This window comes from Myxocyprinus asiaticus, chromosome 2 (genome assembly GCF_019703515.2).
Source record: "Myxocyprinus asiaticus isolate MX2 ecotype Aquarium Trade chromosome 2, UBuf_Myxa_2, whole genome shotgun sequence".
Classification (NCBI taxonomy): Eukaryota; Metazoa; Chordata; class Actinopteri; order Cypriniformes; family Catostomidae; genus Myxocyprinus; species Myxocyprinus asiaticus.
The window spans coordinates 59,005,571-59,021,908 of record NC_059345.1 but is presented as its reverse complement, the minus strand read 5'-3'; the positions used below and the strand labels follow the sequence as shown (position 1 = coordinate 59,021,908).

The 16,338-nt window shown below is 38.9% G+C and overlaps 1 protein-coding gene across 5 annotated transcripts in view; it reads right to left on the bottom strand.

Annotated features, from left to right (window-relative positions):
• Positions 1-16,338, bottom strand: part of LOC127450404 (DENN domain-containing protein 4C-like) — a 124,491-nt gene that overhangs the window by 57,896 nt on the left and 50,257 nt on the right. For 3 of the 5 annotated variants that reach the window (XM_051714498.1, XM_051714517.1, XM_051714535.1), the window contains exons 4-12: positions 16,039-16,108; positions 12,745-12,914; positions 12,401-12,642; positions 10,554-10,620; positions 10,244-10,302; positions 3,965-4,109; positions 3,072-3,247; positions 2,849-2,949; positions 2,357-2,578 (exon numbers count right to left, since the gene is read on the bottom strand). In XM_051714498.1, the coding sequence (XP_051570458.1) occupies positions 2,357-2,578; positions 2,849-2,949; positions 3,072-3,247; positions 3,965-4,109; positions 10,244-10,302; positions 10,554-10,620; positions 12,401-12,642; positions 12,745-12,914; positions 16,039-16,108 (1,252 nt within the window). The remainder of the gene's footprint in view (positions 1-2,356; positions 2,579-2,848; positions 2,950-3,071; positions 3,248-3,964; positions 4,110-10,243; positions 10,303-10,553; positions 10,621-12,400; positions 12,643-12,744; positions 12,915-16,038; positions 16,109-16,338) is intronic. The other 2 variants (XM_051714508.1, XM_051714526.1) reach the window with 1 other exon arrangement.

The following is a 16,338-nucleotide window of genomic DNA, read 5'->3' as shown; positions in this document are numbered from 1 at the left end:
TGTTTGGATGGTGTTCTTCGGCTGGCAAGCCTCACCCTCCAAACATAACAATTGTCATTATGGCCAAACAGTTAAATTTTTGTTTCATTAGACCAGAGGACATTTCTCCAAAAAGTAAGATCTTTGCCCCCATGTGCACTTGCAAACTGTAGTCTGGCTTTTATATGGCAGTTTTGGAGCAGTGGCTTCTTCCTTGCTGAGCAGCCTTTCAGGTTATATCGATATAGGACTCGTTTTACTGTGGATTTAGATACTTGTCTACCGGTTTCTTCCAGCATCTTGACAAGGTCCTGTGCTGTTGTTCTGGGATTGATTTGCACTTTTCGCACTAAACTACGTTCATCTCTAGGAGACAGAATGTGTCTCCTTCCTGAGCGGTATGGTGGCTACGTGGTCCCATGGTGCTTATACTTGTGTACTATTGTTTGTACAGATGAACGTGGTACCTTCAGGAATTTGAAAAATTCCATAGGATGAATTGTGGAGGTCCACAATTTTTTTTCTGAGGTCTAGGATGATTTCTTTTGATTTTCCCATGATGTCAAGCAAAGAGGCACTGAGTTTGAAGGTAGGCCTTAAAATACATCCACAGGTACACCTCCAATTCAGTACACCTCCTATCAGAAGCTAAATGGCTAATTGTCTAAAGGCTTGACATCATTTTCTGGAATTTTCCAAGCTGCTTAAAGGCACAGTCAACTTAGTGTATGTAAACTTCTGACCCACTGGAATTGTGATATAGTCAATTAAAAGTGAAACAATTTGTCTGTAAACAATTGTTGGAATGATTACTTGTGTCATGCACAAAGTAGATGTCCTAAACAACTTGCCAAAACTATAGTTTGATAATATGAAATCTGTGGAGTGGTTAAAAAATGAGTTTTAATGACTTCAACCTAAGTGTATGTAAACTTCTGACTTCAACTGTATACTGTGGACTAAATGCTAAAAATATGTCTAATTTTTACAGAACACCCCCCCAAATAATAATAAAAGACTCCACTTATTCATGAAAAATATTGTATATATTTACAATCTTATGATGAACAGAAATAAAAAAATAAAAATTGGTTCTAATTTTGTAAGCATTTAATTCTAATTTAATTCTTATTTTATTCCACTAGATGACAGAAAGTACTAGGAAATATAATGTTTCCTCTTTCACCTTCCATCACAAAATGCAGATCTGAAATGTAGGTGGCTCTCCAATGCATTTTAGCCCTCACAGATGTGCTTGTCCATAGACATTCAGTCTAATCGTCAGTTCATGCACCACCCCTATTGTTTCATTGAATATCTCGGCCTCTGAGTGGACTAGAAGCTTAATCTAGGTGTCATTAAAAATCTGAGATTCTCCTCTTTGGGATGATATAATTATTTTTTATCATGATAACATATTTTTCCAATGATTTGTTTAGCATATTTTTCCTGCTGGACTGCATATTTTGTTCTGGACATCGAAGATATAACACTGGATTACTCACCCAAGCAAGGTCATATTATAAGTAAAAAATGGCTAATTTTGTTGAAAACTGCCTAAGGTAAAAGCAGATACAAAGTTTTGGCTACTTGGGGCTTACAGCAGCATTGCTCAGCACATAAAAAAGACATTTGTATTTGATGTCTTACAGAAATCATATTTCACATTGTGATTTTTTTTTTTTTATCTTTTGAACTGTGGTATTTAGGCAACACAATAAATGGTATAGTCACATTTCTGAGAATGAAAGGTTTCATTTGATATATGACTTGTTATTTTAAGTGCTACGTGAAAGAAGTTTATATTCACATTAATATTTCTACAACATTACCTCTAGGGGGCGCTTATATGCAATCGGCTGTTTTCAGCTCTTATTTTGTTATTTTATGTAAAGTTAAAAAAATTCGGAAAAGTTCAGATTCTAAACTTTTAAATGATACCACAGTTTCCACTGACTTATGTATCCGGGGACTTCAACGTTTTAAGTGTTAACCTATTTCGTGATATAACACCCACCTACAGACATGCCGGCTGGTCCATAGAGTTTAAGGGGTTTTTAATATGCATACACTGTGGCTCTGTAGCGCTATCAAAACATTGCTCTGTGTTCGAGCATACCACCAAACCAACATGGCAACAATGGCTCAACCAATGGAGTGAGTATGGACTATCTGTTGCAAATTTGACAATGTTTTAGTTTAAGGACAACCAGATGGGTAAATACTGAGCACAATAAGTGAGCACTTGTGAGCACACGTGACACATGAAAACAAAGGCCACGAAACCATAAGTCTACATTAAGTGCACCATTTAGTACAGGGCCACTATCTTTACAATATCTCTCTATATTTTATATCTCTACATTAGAGGAATTACCTTGCAGGTCATAGAGTGAGTCTGCAGCAGTAGCCTTCTCGGAAGGTGCCTGTGTGATGGGTTTGAGGTAGCTTCTGTAGCCCTTCAGTATGGAGGCCATGAAGCGCAGGAACGCCTCCTGGATCTCCATCTCCAGCTCGGTCTTCTTTTTATGCCACGTGAAGTCCGCCTCAATTGGGGTCATCTCAACTGCCGAGCCTTCTAGTGCTGCCCGCCGAACTGCTTGGAAACAAATGCGTATGCGTACAAGTCTCATGCACTCAGAACATCTTTGAAAACATAGTATTTTTTGTCATATTTCAACCAAAATTAATAAAATAATGATAGTTTGCATAAATAAAATAAAGCCTTTAAATATTTGTTGCATTGTGACATCATTATTGTAATGAAAAAAAAAGAAAAGAAAAGTAATGATTTCTGGTTTAAATATAGCCCGACATATTTTTGTGAAATAAACCCATACTTGAAAACTAGAACTTAAGCTCTAATTACCAGTGGCAAGTTGGTGGTGCAGGTTTCCCAGGGAGTTGATTAGACTCTTGCAGGGCTTCTTTGGGAGGTTCTTCCAGTTACTGTGTCTTTTTTCATCAGACCTAAAAACAAAAACAATGCATACATGGAAAAGTAATTGGTCGCAATTATTCAGTGTGTGTAAATCAAAGCAGATGGCTGTAATTGCCTAAATATTTTGACTTGTAGTTTTCAGGCTGCTCACAAATATATAGTGTTGGTGTCCAGGTCCACACAGACTACATCTGGTGGGGGATCGTAGAGGTCAAAGTATCTCGAGTCCACACCCACAATGAAGGGACATGGTGCATTCAAGACTCCCGCCAAAGACAGAGGACACAGAGGGATATACGGACACTGCCACTGGAATGGAAAGATCATCTAGAAACAGAGAGAGAGGGATAAAGTGGACATAATAATGATGTCTTATGTTTTAAAATCTTCATTTAAAAATTTTAATGATTCCTTCAACTATTTTGAATCAGCTAAAAAGTGCTTTCAAAATTTGTCCATAACAGAGAGAGTAAATCTTACTAAACACTTTATTGAACAATAACAGTGAAGTTTGTTATAGATGCAATTATTTAAACTTTTGACTTTTCAAATCGAATGTTTTCTTGACCAAAAAATGGATAGAACTTTTCTGTTTCTCCGAACTTGCTTATCAGTCGTCCATGATTTTAGTTCATTAATCTTTCCATTCCATCGAAATGACGGATAATGATTATTTGTAGCGCAACCTCTGAAAGCATCTAAAAAAGATGAATAGGCCTCTAGTATGTATAAAAATGCACAGCAATACACAAAATTGTGGGTAAAAAAAGAAAACTTTTAAATTAGATTGAACTATTTTTTTTATACTATTCTGTATTAAATTAATTATAATCAACATTTCTCTCACTTCATCAGCTACCTTGAATGAGCTTGTTGTTCTGAAATTGGCTTCTCTGTGAAAGATACATGCAATGAGGCTTTAGAATTAGGTCAAAATAAAGCATCTTAAGAGGGCAGCACAATCATGCTGCCTACCTTTTGGAAAAGACTTCATGTTTTAGACCAGAGCCAAGGTCTATCATCCTCATGTACACAAATACTCACTGCCACAACGGCCTCAGCCACTCCAGTCAGCACGGCTGGTCTGAGGGAGTGCAGCAGGATCTTGCTCTCCAGCAGGACAAAGTGTAGCAGTGTGGCACAGTTTTCTGGTCCCAGATTCATAAGCAGGGTGCTGTAGTCTGCTCCACTGGAGAGAGGAGAAGAGAAAGAGAGAGCATGGGAGTCTAGGTAAGCACAATGTCAGATGCTGAGAACCTGTTTTACTGGCAAGTATAACATTTCAAAAACAGACACTTGCTGGCAAAGTTAGACCTGCATATCTGTAAAAACACTATACAAAATTGTCCATTACTTAGTAGGTCTAGATTGTAATTCCTCTGAAAGGAGAACATTCTACAATATAATAGGAACCAAAAACCTCATCAGTTTCTGATAGCATGGAAAAATTGTACAAACTGTGACGAGACGAGACGAAACTTGAACAGCCAATGTCTAAGCAGTTATATGAATGCTTATGTACAAAAATATGTGTTTAAAGCTGTTAAATTGTCTAAATTATCCTTTTGGCAGTATCACTTTTGTTAAAGATCGTATAGAATGCTTGGTTATGCGCTACTAATTTTGTGAACAGAATTTGCTCCGTATAAACAGAACTTTGCGTATAGTAACCTAATGTCCATCTTTGGTATTACGTGGCCATGACAGGAGTTGAAATATATAACTGCACAGAAAAATTTAGTAGCAATTTTATCAAACAGGTCTCATGTTAACACGTATAATGTAAAGTATTGTCGCTATACTTTCAAAACAGTGTGGGTTTTTTTTTACCATTTATAATGGTGCAATACCTTTCTCCAAAGACTTAAATTGTAAGTGCATTACTGTAAACAACATTTTTGTTTGATTTTACAAACTGAAGGGCAAGTCGAAATTATTGTTTGAGGTAACAGACCGCATGTCACAGATTCTGGCAATAGAGTTTAAGTTGTATTGAAACTGAAATATGTCTTCTCAAACCTATAACTATAGAGTGGAACTCACTCTTTTTGCCAAGCTGCTTAGACAAAGCATACTTTGAACATATAAGGCAAAGTTGAGAGGATGTTGATACAACAGGTCAACAGCTGTGGCTTAATGGCCATTTGGAGTGACCCTTCTCTGATCTTTAGAATTCTCCAGTACTGGTCCAGAGATAGTTTCATGTTCTGCAAGTAAGAGCTTTAATGTTCATTTAAAAGCTCTTAGATTGTAAGACTGAATGTGTTGTGCATTGAGAAAGGCCAAAAAAAAAAAAAAAAAAAAAAAAATGAAAACTTTGAATAGGGCAGAGAAAATCCAAAGATGCTTATCTTTTGAGATGCAAGCATTTCCTATGGAAAAGGATGTTAGAAAATTACCCAAAATTATTGCCTCATCTCAAAACAGTATTGAAATATTTTTTTTGTTTTTCTTTAATATTAGTCAATATTTCATCATGTCATATTCATTAATTAAACTAGAGTGGCAGAATGATCCGCCCCTCTGGCTCGTCATCGTCGCCCCACCTCTTAGGGCCGCCCTTCAGCCAGGCTCACGACGGAAGCTGGGCGGGAAAGCGAGAAGAGGTGCATAATTAATAAGCCTCGTTTGGTCAGCGGTGAATGAGACACACCTGATGGGGATAATGCTTCATCACCGCTGTCTTTAAAACGCAGTGCGCACCTCTTCTCGGGGAGCCGGCTTCAAATCTCCATGTGTGCACACTGGCATCCTCGCATGCTCAGGACCAGAGCTGGGAGGGATCGGACAAGTGGACGCGCTGCCGGACCCGTTCTTCGGACCCCCAGATGCCGTACAGTGCATCCGGAAAGTATTCACAGCACTTCACTTTTTCCACATTTTGTTATGTTACAGCCTTATTCCAAAATGGATTAAATTCATTATTTTCCTCAAAATTCTACAAACAATACCCCATAATGACAATGTGAAAGAAGTTTGTTTTCACAGCTTTTGCCATGACACTCAAAATTGAGCTCAGGTGCATCCTGTTTCCACTGATCATCCTTGAGATGTTTCTACAACTTGATTAGAGTCCACCTGTGATAAATTCAGTTGATTGGACATGATTTGGAAAGGCACACACCTGTCTATATAAGGTCCCACAGTTAACAGTACATGTAAGAGCACAAACCAAGCCATGAAGTCCAAGGAATTGTCTGTAGACCTCCGAGACAGGATTGTATCGAGGCACAGATCTGGGGAAGGGTACAGAAAAATTTCTGCAGTATTGCAGGTCCCAATGAGCACAGTGGCCTCCATCATCCGTAAATAGAAGACGTTTGGAACCACCAGGACTCTTCCTAGAGCTGGCTGCCCGGCCAAACTGAGCGATCAGGGGAGAAGGGCCTTAGTCAGGGAGGTGACCAAGAACCCGATGGTCACTCTGACAGAGCTCCAGCGTTTCTCTGTGGAGAAAGGAGAACATTCCAGAAGAACAACCATCTCTGCAGCACTCCACCAATCAGGCCTGTTAGGCCTCATGTATTCAGACAGAAGACAAAGGCAGGCCTAACATAGTCGTAAAAACCGAACTCAGGCCCCCACATACCAGGTCATAAATTATACTGATAAAAATCGCACCAAAATCAAACAAAGGGAGTCCAAAACAGACTACATGTAAACAGAATCCCATGAAGCCTTGCTCACTAAAGGATCGAACTCTCAACTTCTATTGGATGAGGCACACAACAGAACGTCCCTCAGACATGACATCATCAGGAGTTGAAATACCTCTGAAATGCTTCCGGGATTTGCTTCCAGCAACTTTGTTCACTGGGTATAGACGTAGCTCATCGCTGCTCTCAGGTGCAACCTCGTGGCACAAGGACGTAACGTCTGACTTGAAACTGTGGCCATACAATCTCCATCTCGCTGGACGAGTTTGCTCTGTGTTCAACCGAACACTCTAATGGATCCGAAGGAGACCGCCGAGCAATCCGCATCTTCATCCGTTTGCCTGCAGAAGTGAAGAGATTAAAGATTTCTCTTCCATCTTCAATCAAGTCGACATTTCTGAGTTCTCTTCCAGCCCGCCGAGAATCAACAGCGTGCCCTCCAACAGAGCGAGGAAACGGCCTCCCGTCACCACACGAGCCTCAAGGAACCGGGTCGGAATTAAAGGACGGATGAACACACATTCTGCATCCTCATGCGATACAAGTAAGAGGTTTACGTCTGGGCAGAGATAGAATATTATAGTGAGTTATTCTCGTGTTTCAAGGTTTTTGCTTGTACAGTTTACGGACCGCCATGTCCACTCATTATTAATACTCAGGGTATTAATTATCACGAATGAGATTTGCTGTATTGTGGTCCAACCAAATTGGACTGTTGTGCATTTTCGCCATCGTGGGTGAGACTGGCAACTGATTTTATCCATTAAAGAGTCAAAGAACGCGGGACTGTTTACGAGGCGTCCACCACGTCTCTGAGCGATAAACTAACAGCTGCTTTCTCTCCCACAATCGCGAAATCGGCTTTAGGGCCGTCACTTTATTGTCTCTCTCTCTCGTACTAACCACACACACACATGCGACCCCTCACAAACACACACACCCTCATGTGTTATAGGATTATTTTGATTTCCATATCTAATCATATCACTGTTTAGTAGTTGTAAGTCGGAAGTTTATTGACTGCACTGTATTAATTAATAATTGATATTACTGCATAAATAAACTTTGTTTATATTACAAAGAGAAGGTTTTTTGGTTTGTTTTGCATACACCTGTGTCATGCTGACGGGATGTCAGTGCTCGGATTCAAGCCTTCATTCACTGTTTTTTTTTCCCGAAAATCGATATTCTTCGGATGTCGATTTTCCTAAGAAAACAATCTAATATTGAGACTGTTATACTATCTGGTTATTAATCCCTGATTCCAGGGTGGTGCCCCGTCAATGTTAATCCTTATTAATATTCTGCTGATTTTTGATAATTGATAATTATCTTTGATGATTGTTGAATTTGAATGATCAATAAGCTCGTGTTAATTTTAATTAATGTTTCATCGATGTTAACCATTAACGATTATCTTTGATAATTGTTGATTTAAAGGATTAAAAAAAACTAACATTGATTCTCATCAATGTTCTATTGATTTTAATAATTATCTTTGATAATTATTAATTATTGCTAATAACCAAACCCGCTCCTAAACGTAGCACACTACATTTACTGGAGCCCCATATGAGGTTTTAATGAGTTAGATTCTATTAATTAATTAAAATACTAATTAATAACTAAAGAAATAATTATTAATTATTTCTTTAACACTGATCTAAACAACCAGTAAAGCCCTACAGGCCTGTATGGTAGAGTGGCCAGACGGAAGCCACTCCTCAGTAAAAGGCACATGACAGCCCGCCTGGAGGACTCTCAGACCATGAGAAACAAAATTCTCTGGTCTGATGAAACAAAGATTGAACTCTTTGGCCTGAATGGCAAGCGTCATGTCTGGAGGAAACCAGGCACCGCTCATCACCTGGCCAATACCATCCCTACAGTGAAGCATGGTGGTGGCAGCATCATGCTGTGGGGATGTTTTTCAGAGACAGGAACTGGGAGACTAGTCAGGATCGAGGGAAAGATGAATGCTGCAATGTACAGAGACATCCTTGATGAAAACCTGCTCCAGATCGCTCTGCACAAAGTTGTCCTTTGTCTTTGAAGACTGTAGTGTACACCTTTGTATGAAATCTTCAGTTTTCAGTTTCAAGCATTGTATAGCCTTCATTCCTCAAAACAATGATTGACTGACGAGTTTCTAGAAAAAGCTGTTTCTTTTTTGCCATTTTTGACCTAATATTGACCTTAAGACATGCCAGTATATTGCATACTGAGGCAACTCAAAACCAAACACAAAGACAAGTGATTTTCTAGTACCAAATTAGCACTTTAGCATGATTACTCAAGGATAAGGTGTTGGAATGATGGCTGCTGGAAATGGGGCCTGTCTAAATTTGATCAAAAATGACTTTTTTCAAATAGTGATGGTGCTGTTTTTTACATCAGTAATACTTTGATCAGTTGAATGCCACTTTGGTGAATTCAAGTACCAATTTCCTTCTGAAACAGCAAAATCTGTACATTATTCCAAACTTTTGGCCGACAGTGTATATGTTGTGGATATAGTGATTAATCATGTAAAAAAAGAATGCGTTTAAGTGAGGTGATTAAGCTGTTTTAAAGAGGTTCATTTTGCTGGGGTTCAACGCATTCAACTCGCTCAATTTAACCGGGGAAATCCCCAACATACTGGATTATTGGATTAGATGAACAATATCTAATATCTTCTTCTATAAACCGATGTTTCTCTAGATGTTTCTTCTTCTGTTTATATCTTGCACTGTTAATATCTTGCAGTACAATTTCTTCTCATCACATTTTCATCAACCGTATGGTTCAATAAAATCGTTTCATTATCGCCATGATGCGTCTTTTTCATCTCGTATTTGTTATTGTTGAAAAAAAAAAGTCAACGAATGCTTTCATCAGTGATTTTGTTGACGAGAATAACGAGGTCTTTTCTAGAATTAAAAAAACTCTACAACAGAACAAAAAAGCATGCAAATACATTTTTTCAGAATTTTGAATAGTATATCTATTGTTTTATCTTTTAAAACTTAAAGTTCTTTTCATAAAATGTTTTGCTTGCTTGAAAAGTGTGCTGATGCTATCTTTCTCGAAAAAAGATGCCAAATGGCTAGATATTTTGCTATCTAATGCAATAACGTTCATACATTCTAAGTGCTGAATTAATATTTAGGACAACTGTATATATACCAACAAAGTCTTTTTAGCAAGTCAGTCCACTCGGCACCCATCTTTGGAACGCTCTCGGGCAGCTATTTTTCTATTTAAACAAGCGGAATACAAGTGCAGCTCCAATCTACTTGAATGGGGAAAGACCAAAATCTCCAAAACGGTTGGTCAAGATTACGAGAATATATTTAAAAGTAAAATCTGACAACAATGGAATCATAAATTGTGCTTATTTACCTCAGATTACAAAAAATAAATAAAAAAATGCAATTTTCCCAGCTTGTATCACTAATGCACATGCTCGTTTTTGCCAATATCTGTATCTAAAAGTTGATTGGCTCTTTTACCTGTAATGCGGGACTTCCTATTGTACATCCGTTGACCATTGGGCATTCCAATTTCTCCCTTTCATTTTAATAGAAGTGGCCTTTGGTCTGCTAAACAGTCTCTGATACCAATCTCTCTCTTACACATGCACACGCACGAGCGCGCGCGCACACACACACCAGAAATTATTTACCTTAGTGGTAAAGGTGTACAAACAGGTTGGGACAGGATTAAGGTGTCATGTGCCGACAGCTTACAGGAAGAAAAAGAGAGAGAAAAAAAAATATATATATACACATTTATTCTGGCATTGCTAAGACACACACACACAGATTACGCTCAGCCAAAGAGTCAAAAGTCATAATTATTTTAATAAAAATTATATAAATCAAAATATGGTTACAGAAGATTTATAGATACAAATTTAAGGTCCATAATTAATAATCAAACAAATTACAAAAACGAGCCACAGTATGTCAAAAAGGAAAGATTGGGATAAGTACCTGCACCAGTATTCTGGGTCTCTGAGGTGAAGGGAAGGAGACATTGTGCATAAAGTGGGATATGTGTCTACAGAAAAAGAGAGAACAGTCATATTTACCTGACCCATATCTTGATATCCCTTTCAAATAACAAACTGACCTTTTTACTGAAAACAAGGCTGGGTGATTCATACTAAAGATGACATACTGAAATTCCCAGCTGTAAAGTTCCCTAACAACAACAGCAATGTCTTAGTGTTAGTGTAAACTTGTTATTCATACCCATCTGACCTGATAGCAACCATGTATACCAACAAGCTCTAATGTTTTTACTTAAAACTATTTTCATGTTTGGCATACACATTCTATTTTAAAACTTAGTAAGCTGCCTACATAGACAACATTGTTAGGCATCATAGTGTACACATTCCAGACACAAGGGCTCTTCCAAAAATTAGGTAGCATAATTATACCTATGCAAAGCATTACAAATCTGTTACACATTACTACTTACTGGGGTGCCTCAAGGCTCAGTGCTTGGACCACTTCTCTTCTCTATATATACAACATCACTGGGACCCATCAGTCAAGCACTTGGGTTCTCTTACCACTGCTACGACAATGACACACAGCTCTACTTGTCTTTCCAGCCCATCGATAACCAAATGATGCCACACAACTTTTGTTCAGTCGCTTGTTATATCTAGACTGGATTACTGTAATGCTCTCGGCCTTCCTGCATGAGCAATTAGGCCTCTGCAAATGACAAAGAATGCAGCAGCACGTCTGGTCTTCAACAAACCCAAGTGAGCCCATGTTACACCCCTCCAGGTCTCTCTACACTGGCTGCCCGTTGCTGCATGTATCAAGTTCAAAGCTCTGATGATGGCATACAGAACAGACACTGGGTCTGCTCCAGCTTACTTAAAACCATTCCTGCAGAGCTACGTTCACACCAGAAGCCTGCAGTCTGCAAATGAGTGGTGCCTTCATACCAACACAAAGATGCACCAAAATCACTTTCCCAGACTTTCGCTTCACTGTACCTCGTTGGTGGAACGAACTTCCCAACTCCATCCATGAAGCAGACTCCCTCTCTATGAGCACGTGACCATACACTCATATAAATAATAATAATAATTTAAAAAAGAAATCTAGTTGCATCTCTGTCTTGGATAGTATTTTCCTGGTGCAAGTGAAATTTTGTAATGCAGCACTTTTCATACTGCTGACTCCTTAAGATGAATCGCTTATGTTGTATTATTCCTCTTTTGCAAGTCGCTTTGGATAAAAGCATTTGTAAAATGAATAAATTACATCAGTGTCTATTTCAGTTAGGATGCTGCCTTACCTGCTTTGGAACAGAGCTATGAAATGCAAAACACTGTTATTTCCAAAACATTTTTAAGGTAATATTCATGCACATCAAGAAGTGTTCTGCACAGTATCAGATATGAATCAAGTTTTGAGGCAAAAATCTGCCCGAAACTGATAAAAATGCCTCAAATATTTGAAATGTGGGGGCAAAAATTGGCCATGTTGTAAATTCCTCTGTTCATAATATTTTATTCAAGGCCTATCTAAGGTTTAGTGGTCTACAGACACCGTATGGACCTGTAGCTGTCAGATATCTTCATATTCAAGTCTTGTTGAATGCTTAGCTAATATTAAGTTATTTATTGATTCAACTTGACATAAATGGACAAAAACTTTTTTTTATATATGGTTATAAGAAAAATATATCATCATAAAAGGTACAATATGTCCCTGAAAACCAATTTAAGCTTGCAATTATTGCCCCTTTTATAAAAATATAAAATGTCTGGCACTGGTTCTGCAAAAAAGTTGAAATAAGAATCTGTTTGTACTTCTCAATGGGCAGTGGGTTGACTCCATTGGCGGACAGCTTGTACAGGAACATGAGGAACTTCCTAAACGACTCAAAGAAAGGCCAACGAGACAGCAGGCAGATGCACTTGTTGGTGTTCACAGTGCGGTTGGGTACAACCTTCTTGTCCACAGCAGAGAGCAGACCGAGTTGGATCTTCTGTTTCTCATTGAGGACCTCCACAGGATACGGCTCATAGAACTGTATCCCAGCTCCATACACCTGAAAGAAAAGAGGAACGGAAAAATAGCAGTTGAATTTTAGCAGTTTAATGCCAGTTAGATCATACTGACCTTACCAAAATCTAATGGGATTTTACTGTACCTTTTCTCCATTGGAGTTGGTCAGGACAAATGTGGAGAAGACAGGTAAAGGGTAGCGTGTGTTAGGGGCCCAGCACTCGATCTTGGCCCCCATAGGCAGGCAGAACAGGGGAACAGACTCTGAGAGGGGAAATGACTCATAGTCTTCCTCTGGATATCGAAAGATTAGACCTTAAAAGGATAAGAATTTGAAGTAAGAAGTGTGGGTGTCAGATCACAATGAATTTCATACATTTATAATTGTGACTTAAGTGTCCGAATACTTTTTGGGGTCATTCTAGATAGGGTCATCAGGCCACATAATCTTACATTATATTTAACTTGTTTAAAATTGTATCAGTATTTATTGTCCTGGTATGTCGATATTCAAACTGAAAGTGATGAAACAGGAAGTTTTGCCTCTCAGTGATTAACAAAATGTCACATGACAGGAAGTGATGCAATGTGGAGATAAAGAAACTAGCTCCCAGAAAGTAAACTATGATAAATAAATGTGAAAAGTCATGACTAACACAGCCATGAATAACAAAGGCTTTCAAACTAAACCACACAGACATGAACAATGACATGCTGAAACCATGACAGACGTGACATTATTCAGGGAGGCCAATCAGGGAGGCTCTATTTTAAAACCACTACGCCTTGAGTGCAGTGCTATGCGACAAGTCATACATGCAAATTCAGTGCGCAATGGCCACAAAGTTTTTGTATTTTCGCACCAAGTCTAGGCGTAAGTGGGTTGGCAAAAATCACGCACACAAAGTGCTAGCGATAAATGAAGTCAGCCAGTTCACAAGACGTTGGTAGCTAGTGTAAATGGGCTGTATGCATAGGCGCCGATTTATATTCTTGCAGCTGGGTGCCCTGAACAACGAGAGGAACCAGGATGTGATAACTACTGAACAGAGAACGGTAATACTTAATGTAGCGATGTTTATGTTTTTACAACTGGTAATACAAGGATTCAGACCGAAATAAAAAGATTACTTATTTCTGATTAGTTAAATTTAAGATTAAAATGCTCACTGAAACTGCAGTTTTCAGCAAACATGAAGAAAGGAGAGAATAATGATACAGAAAATTATCAAGATGCAGCATCTCCAGGGGGCCTGGGAAGCTCAGCGAGTACTGATGCTGACTACCACCCCTGGAGTCAAGAGTTCGAATCCAGGGCATGCTGAGTGACTTCAGCCAGGTCTCCTAAGCAACCAAATTGGCCCTGTTGCTAGGGAGGGTAGAGTCACATGGGGTAACCTCCTCGTGGTCGCTATAATGTGTTGTTCTCGCTCTCGGTGGGGCGTGTGGTGCGTGGATGCCGCGGAGAATAGCGTGAAGCCTCCACAAGCGCTACGTCTCCGCGGTAACGCGCTCAACGAGCCACGTGATAAGGTGCGTGGAATGATCTCGGATGCGGAGGCAACTGAGATTTGTCCTCCGCCACGCGGACTGAGGCGAGACACTACGCCACCATGAGGATTTAGAGCACATTGGGAATTGGGCATTTCATTTTGGGGAGAAAAAAAAAAAAGATCCAGCATATCTGCACCACAGGAAATGAACAGAGACCGATCTAACACATACATAGACATACTGTATATTAGACTATGGAAAAGTTGACTGACTTTGCGCCGAAAATAGACATGGTTCTCAGCACAATTACTTATTTCTTTAAAAAAATTGAAAATGAGTCGTTCTCAAAAAAATTGGATAAGATGTAGCGCACAGTCATAGAGCTTAGCGCTGCACCTAATGCAGATTTGAAATTAGAGTCTACAGTTTCATGTATCAGGTAAAGATGTTGAGGCCTATTCTGCATTTTAATGTGAATGTTCGATGTTAAGAGTTTCCTTTGTACAAATAAAACGCTGCACAAATATAATTTCTGCAAAATGAGGGTTGACAGTGTGTTTGAAAATCAATATGCTTCAATTTGCAGGGTTAGGCCAGGCGTACCCGATGCAATTTTTTCCTGTCGTGCGAGCTCCCAACTGGTTTTTTCCTGTCAGGAGAAATCACGTGGAAATCGTTGGTGCTTATGTGGTTTCAGCTTGCATCTTTTGAGAGATATTAAGAGAGGAGCAGAGTGGCTTATGAGCAGTTTACTACCTCCTGATCATTTTTAAACATGTACACTGTCGGCTTGAATTAGTGAGGTGTTCTGAGGTTCCGATTTAGCGATCTTCTTGTAGTTGACCCATCAGGAGAAAGCGTTACAACTCACACAATCTAATGAAAGCTTAGTGTTCATGAAGTTTTACACATTTGGAGAAAATTGGCATTACAACTGCACTTTTTACATATCCTTTACAACCACATCAATGAGAAGGATTTTACAGAAAGGCCATGCTGTTTTCTGCTCTTCAAACAAATCCTTTGCCATACCCAGTGGTTATGCTAGAAAAAAATCTTTATCGGACTGAATTGTAAAATTTCTGTCATGGGCTATTTTATTCCGTCATACTTGTATTAATTACATAAGTTCTAGCTCTACATTCAGGGGCGTGTAGCATCCATTAAAATTGTGTATACATGATAGTATGCACGATGTTTTGACTCCCCAAGTGCGAGTCTGGTGAAACCAAGCACTTCCAGGGTGAAAGTTCTACCTGTCAATCAACCACTGAGCTAAAACAAGATTTAATAACTTTGCCGCCTGCGTGCGGATTAAATGCGTATTCACATGGAAAAGACTTTACGGACCTTCTTCGGTGTGTCTGATATCAACATGCAGTGCCACAGATGAGAAGCAAGCACATTTGAAGCTCAGTTACACAGGTACTCCACTAAATAACTCAGAATTCTGCTCTAAACGTCATGTTTGCGCTCAGATTAAATTCATGTATAACTGGCAGAAACTGTTTGGGTTTTTTTTCCATCTCTTTTAGACCAATTAGTCAACTAGTCATTTAGGCAACCCACGGACTAGTCAGTTATGAAAATATGTAGTTTTGCACATCCCTAATCAGCAGAGGTAAGGTGTTGTTTACTGTGAAATAGCAGGGCTGACATTTAGAAGTCTCTCTTTTATCTACAGCACACAGAAAGCTTCTGACACTCAAAATCAATCACTTGAGATGAAAGGCGTGAATAAAATACAAAATGATGGAGGATAGACTCATGGACTGCACCCCAAAGCTTAGAAATGCTACATTTGAGGGCTGTATTCAGAGGTATGAAGGCCAAATTAAAAATTAAAACATCCAGGCAGCAGGGCAGCTTAGTTTGTGGAAGCAGTCATAGACTGAGAGAAGAAGAAAGGGACAAATGAGAGAATGATGCAGAAATGGGGACTTACCAGCCTTATAGGCGATGGAGTTGGAGGCAGACACTGACTTTTTGTAGCACAAAAAGACACTCGATCCCCACTGGGCATAGAAAAGAAAGTAAAAAAAGTCACCATGAATAAAAAAGTATAATAAATGCAAAGTGTGTAATTTCTGTGCAACTAGCATGACCAAACGGCAAAAATAAGGATTTCTCAAACACATTTGGTAGACAATACATATATTTATGATGATATACAGTACATAGCAGCTAGGTATACAGGTGTTTTGCATATATCAGTTACTTTAACGTGCAATTTATAGTAACAGCT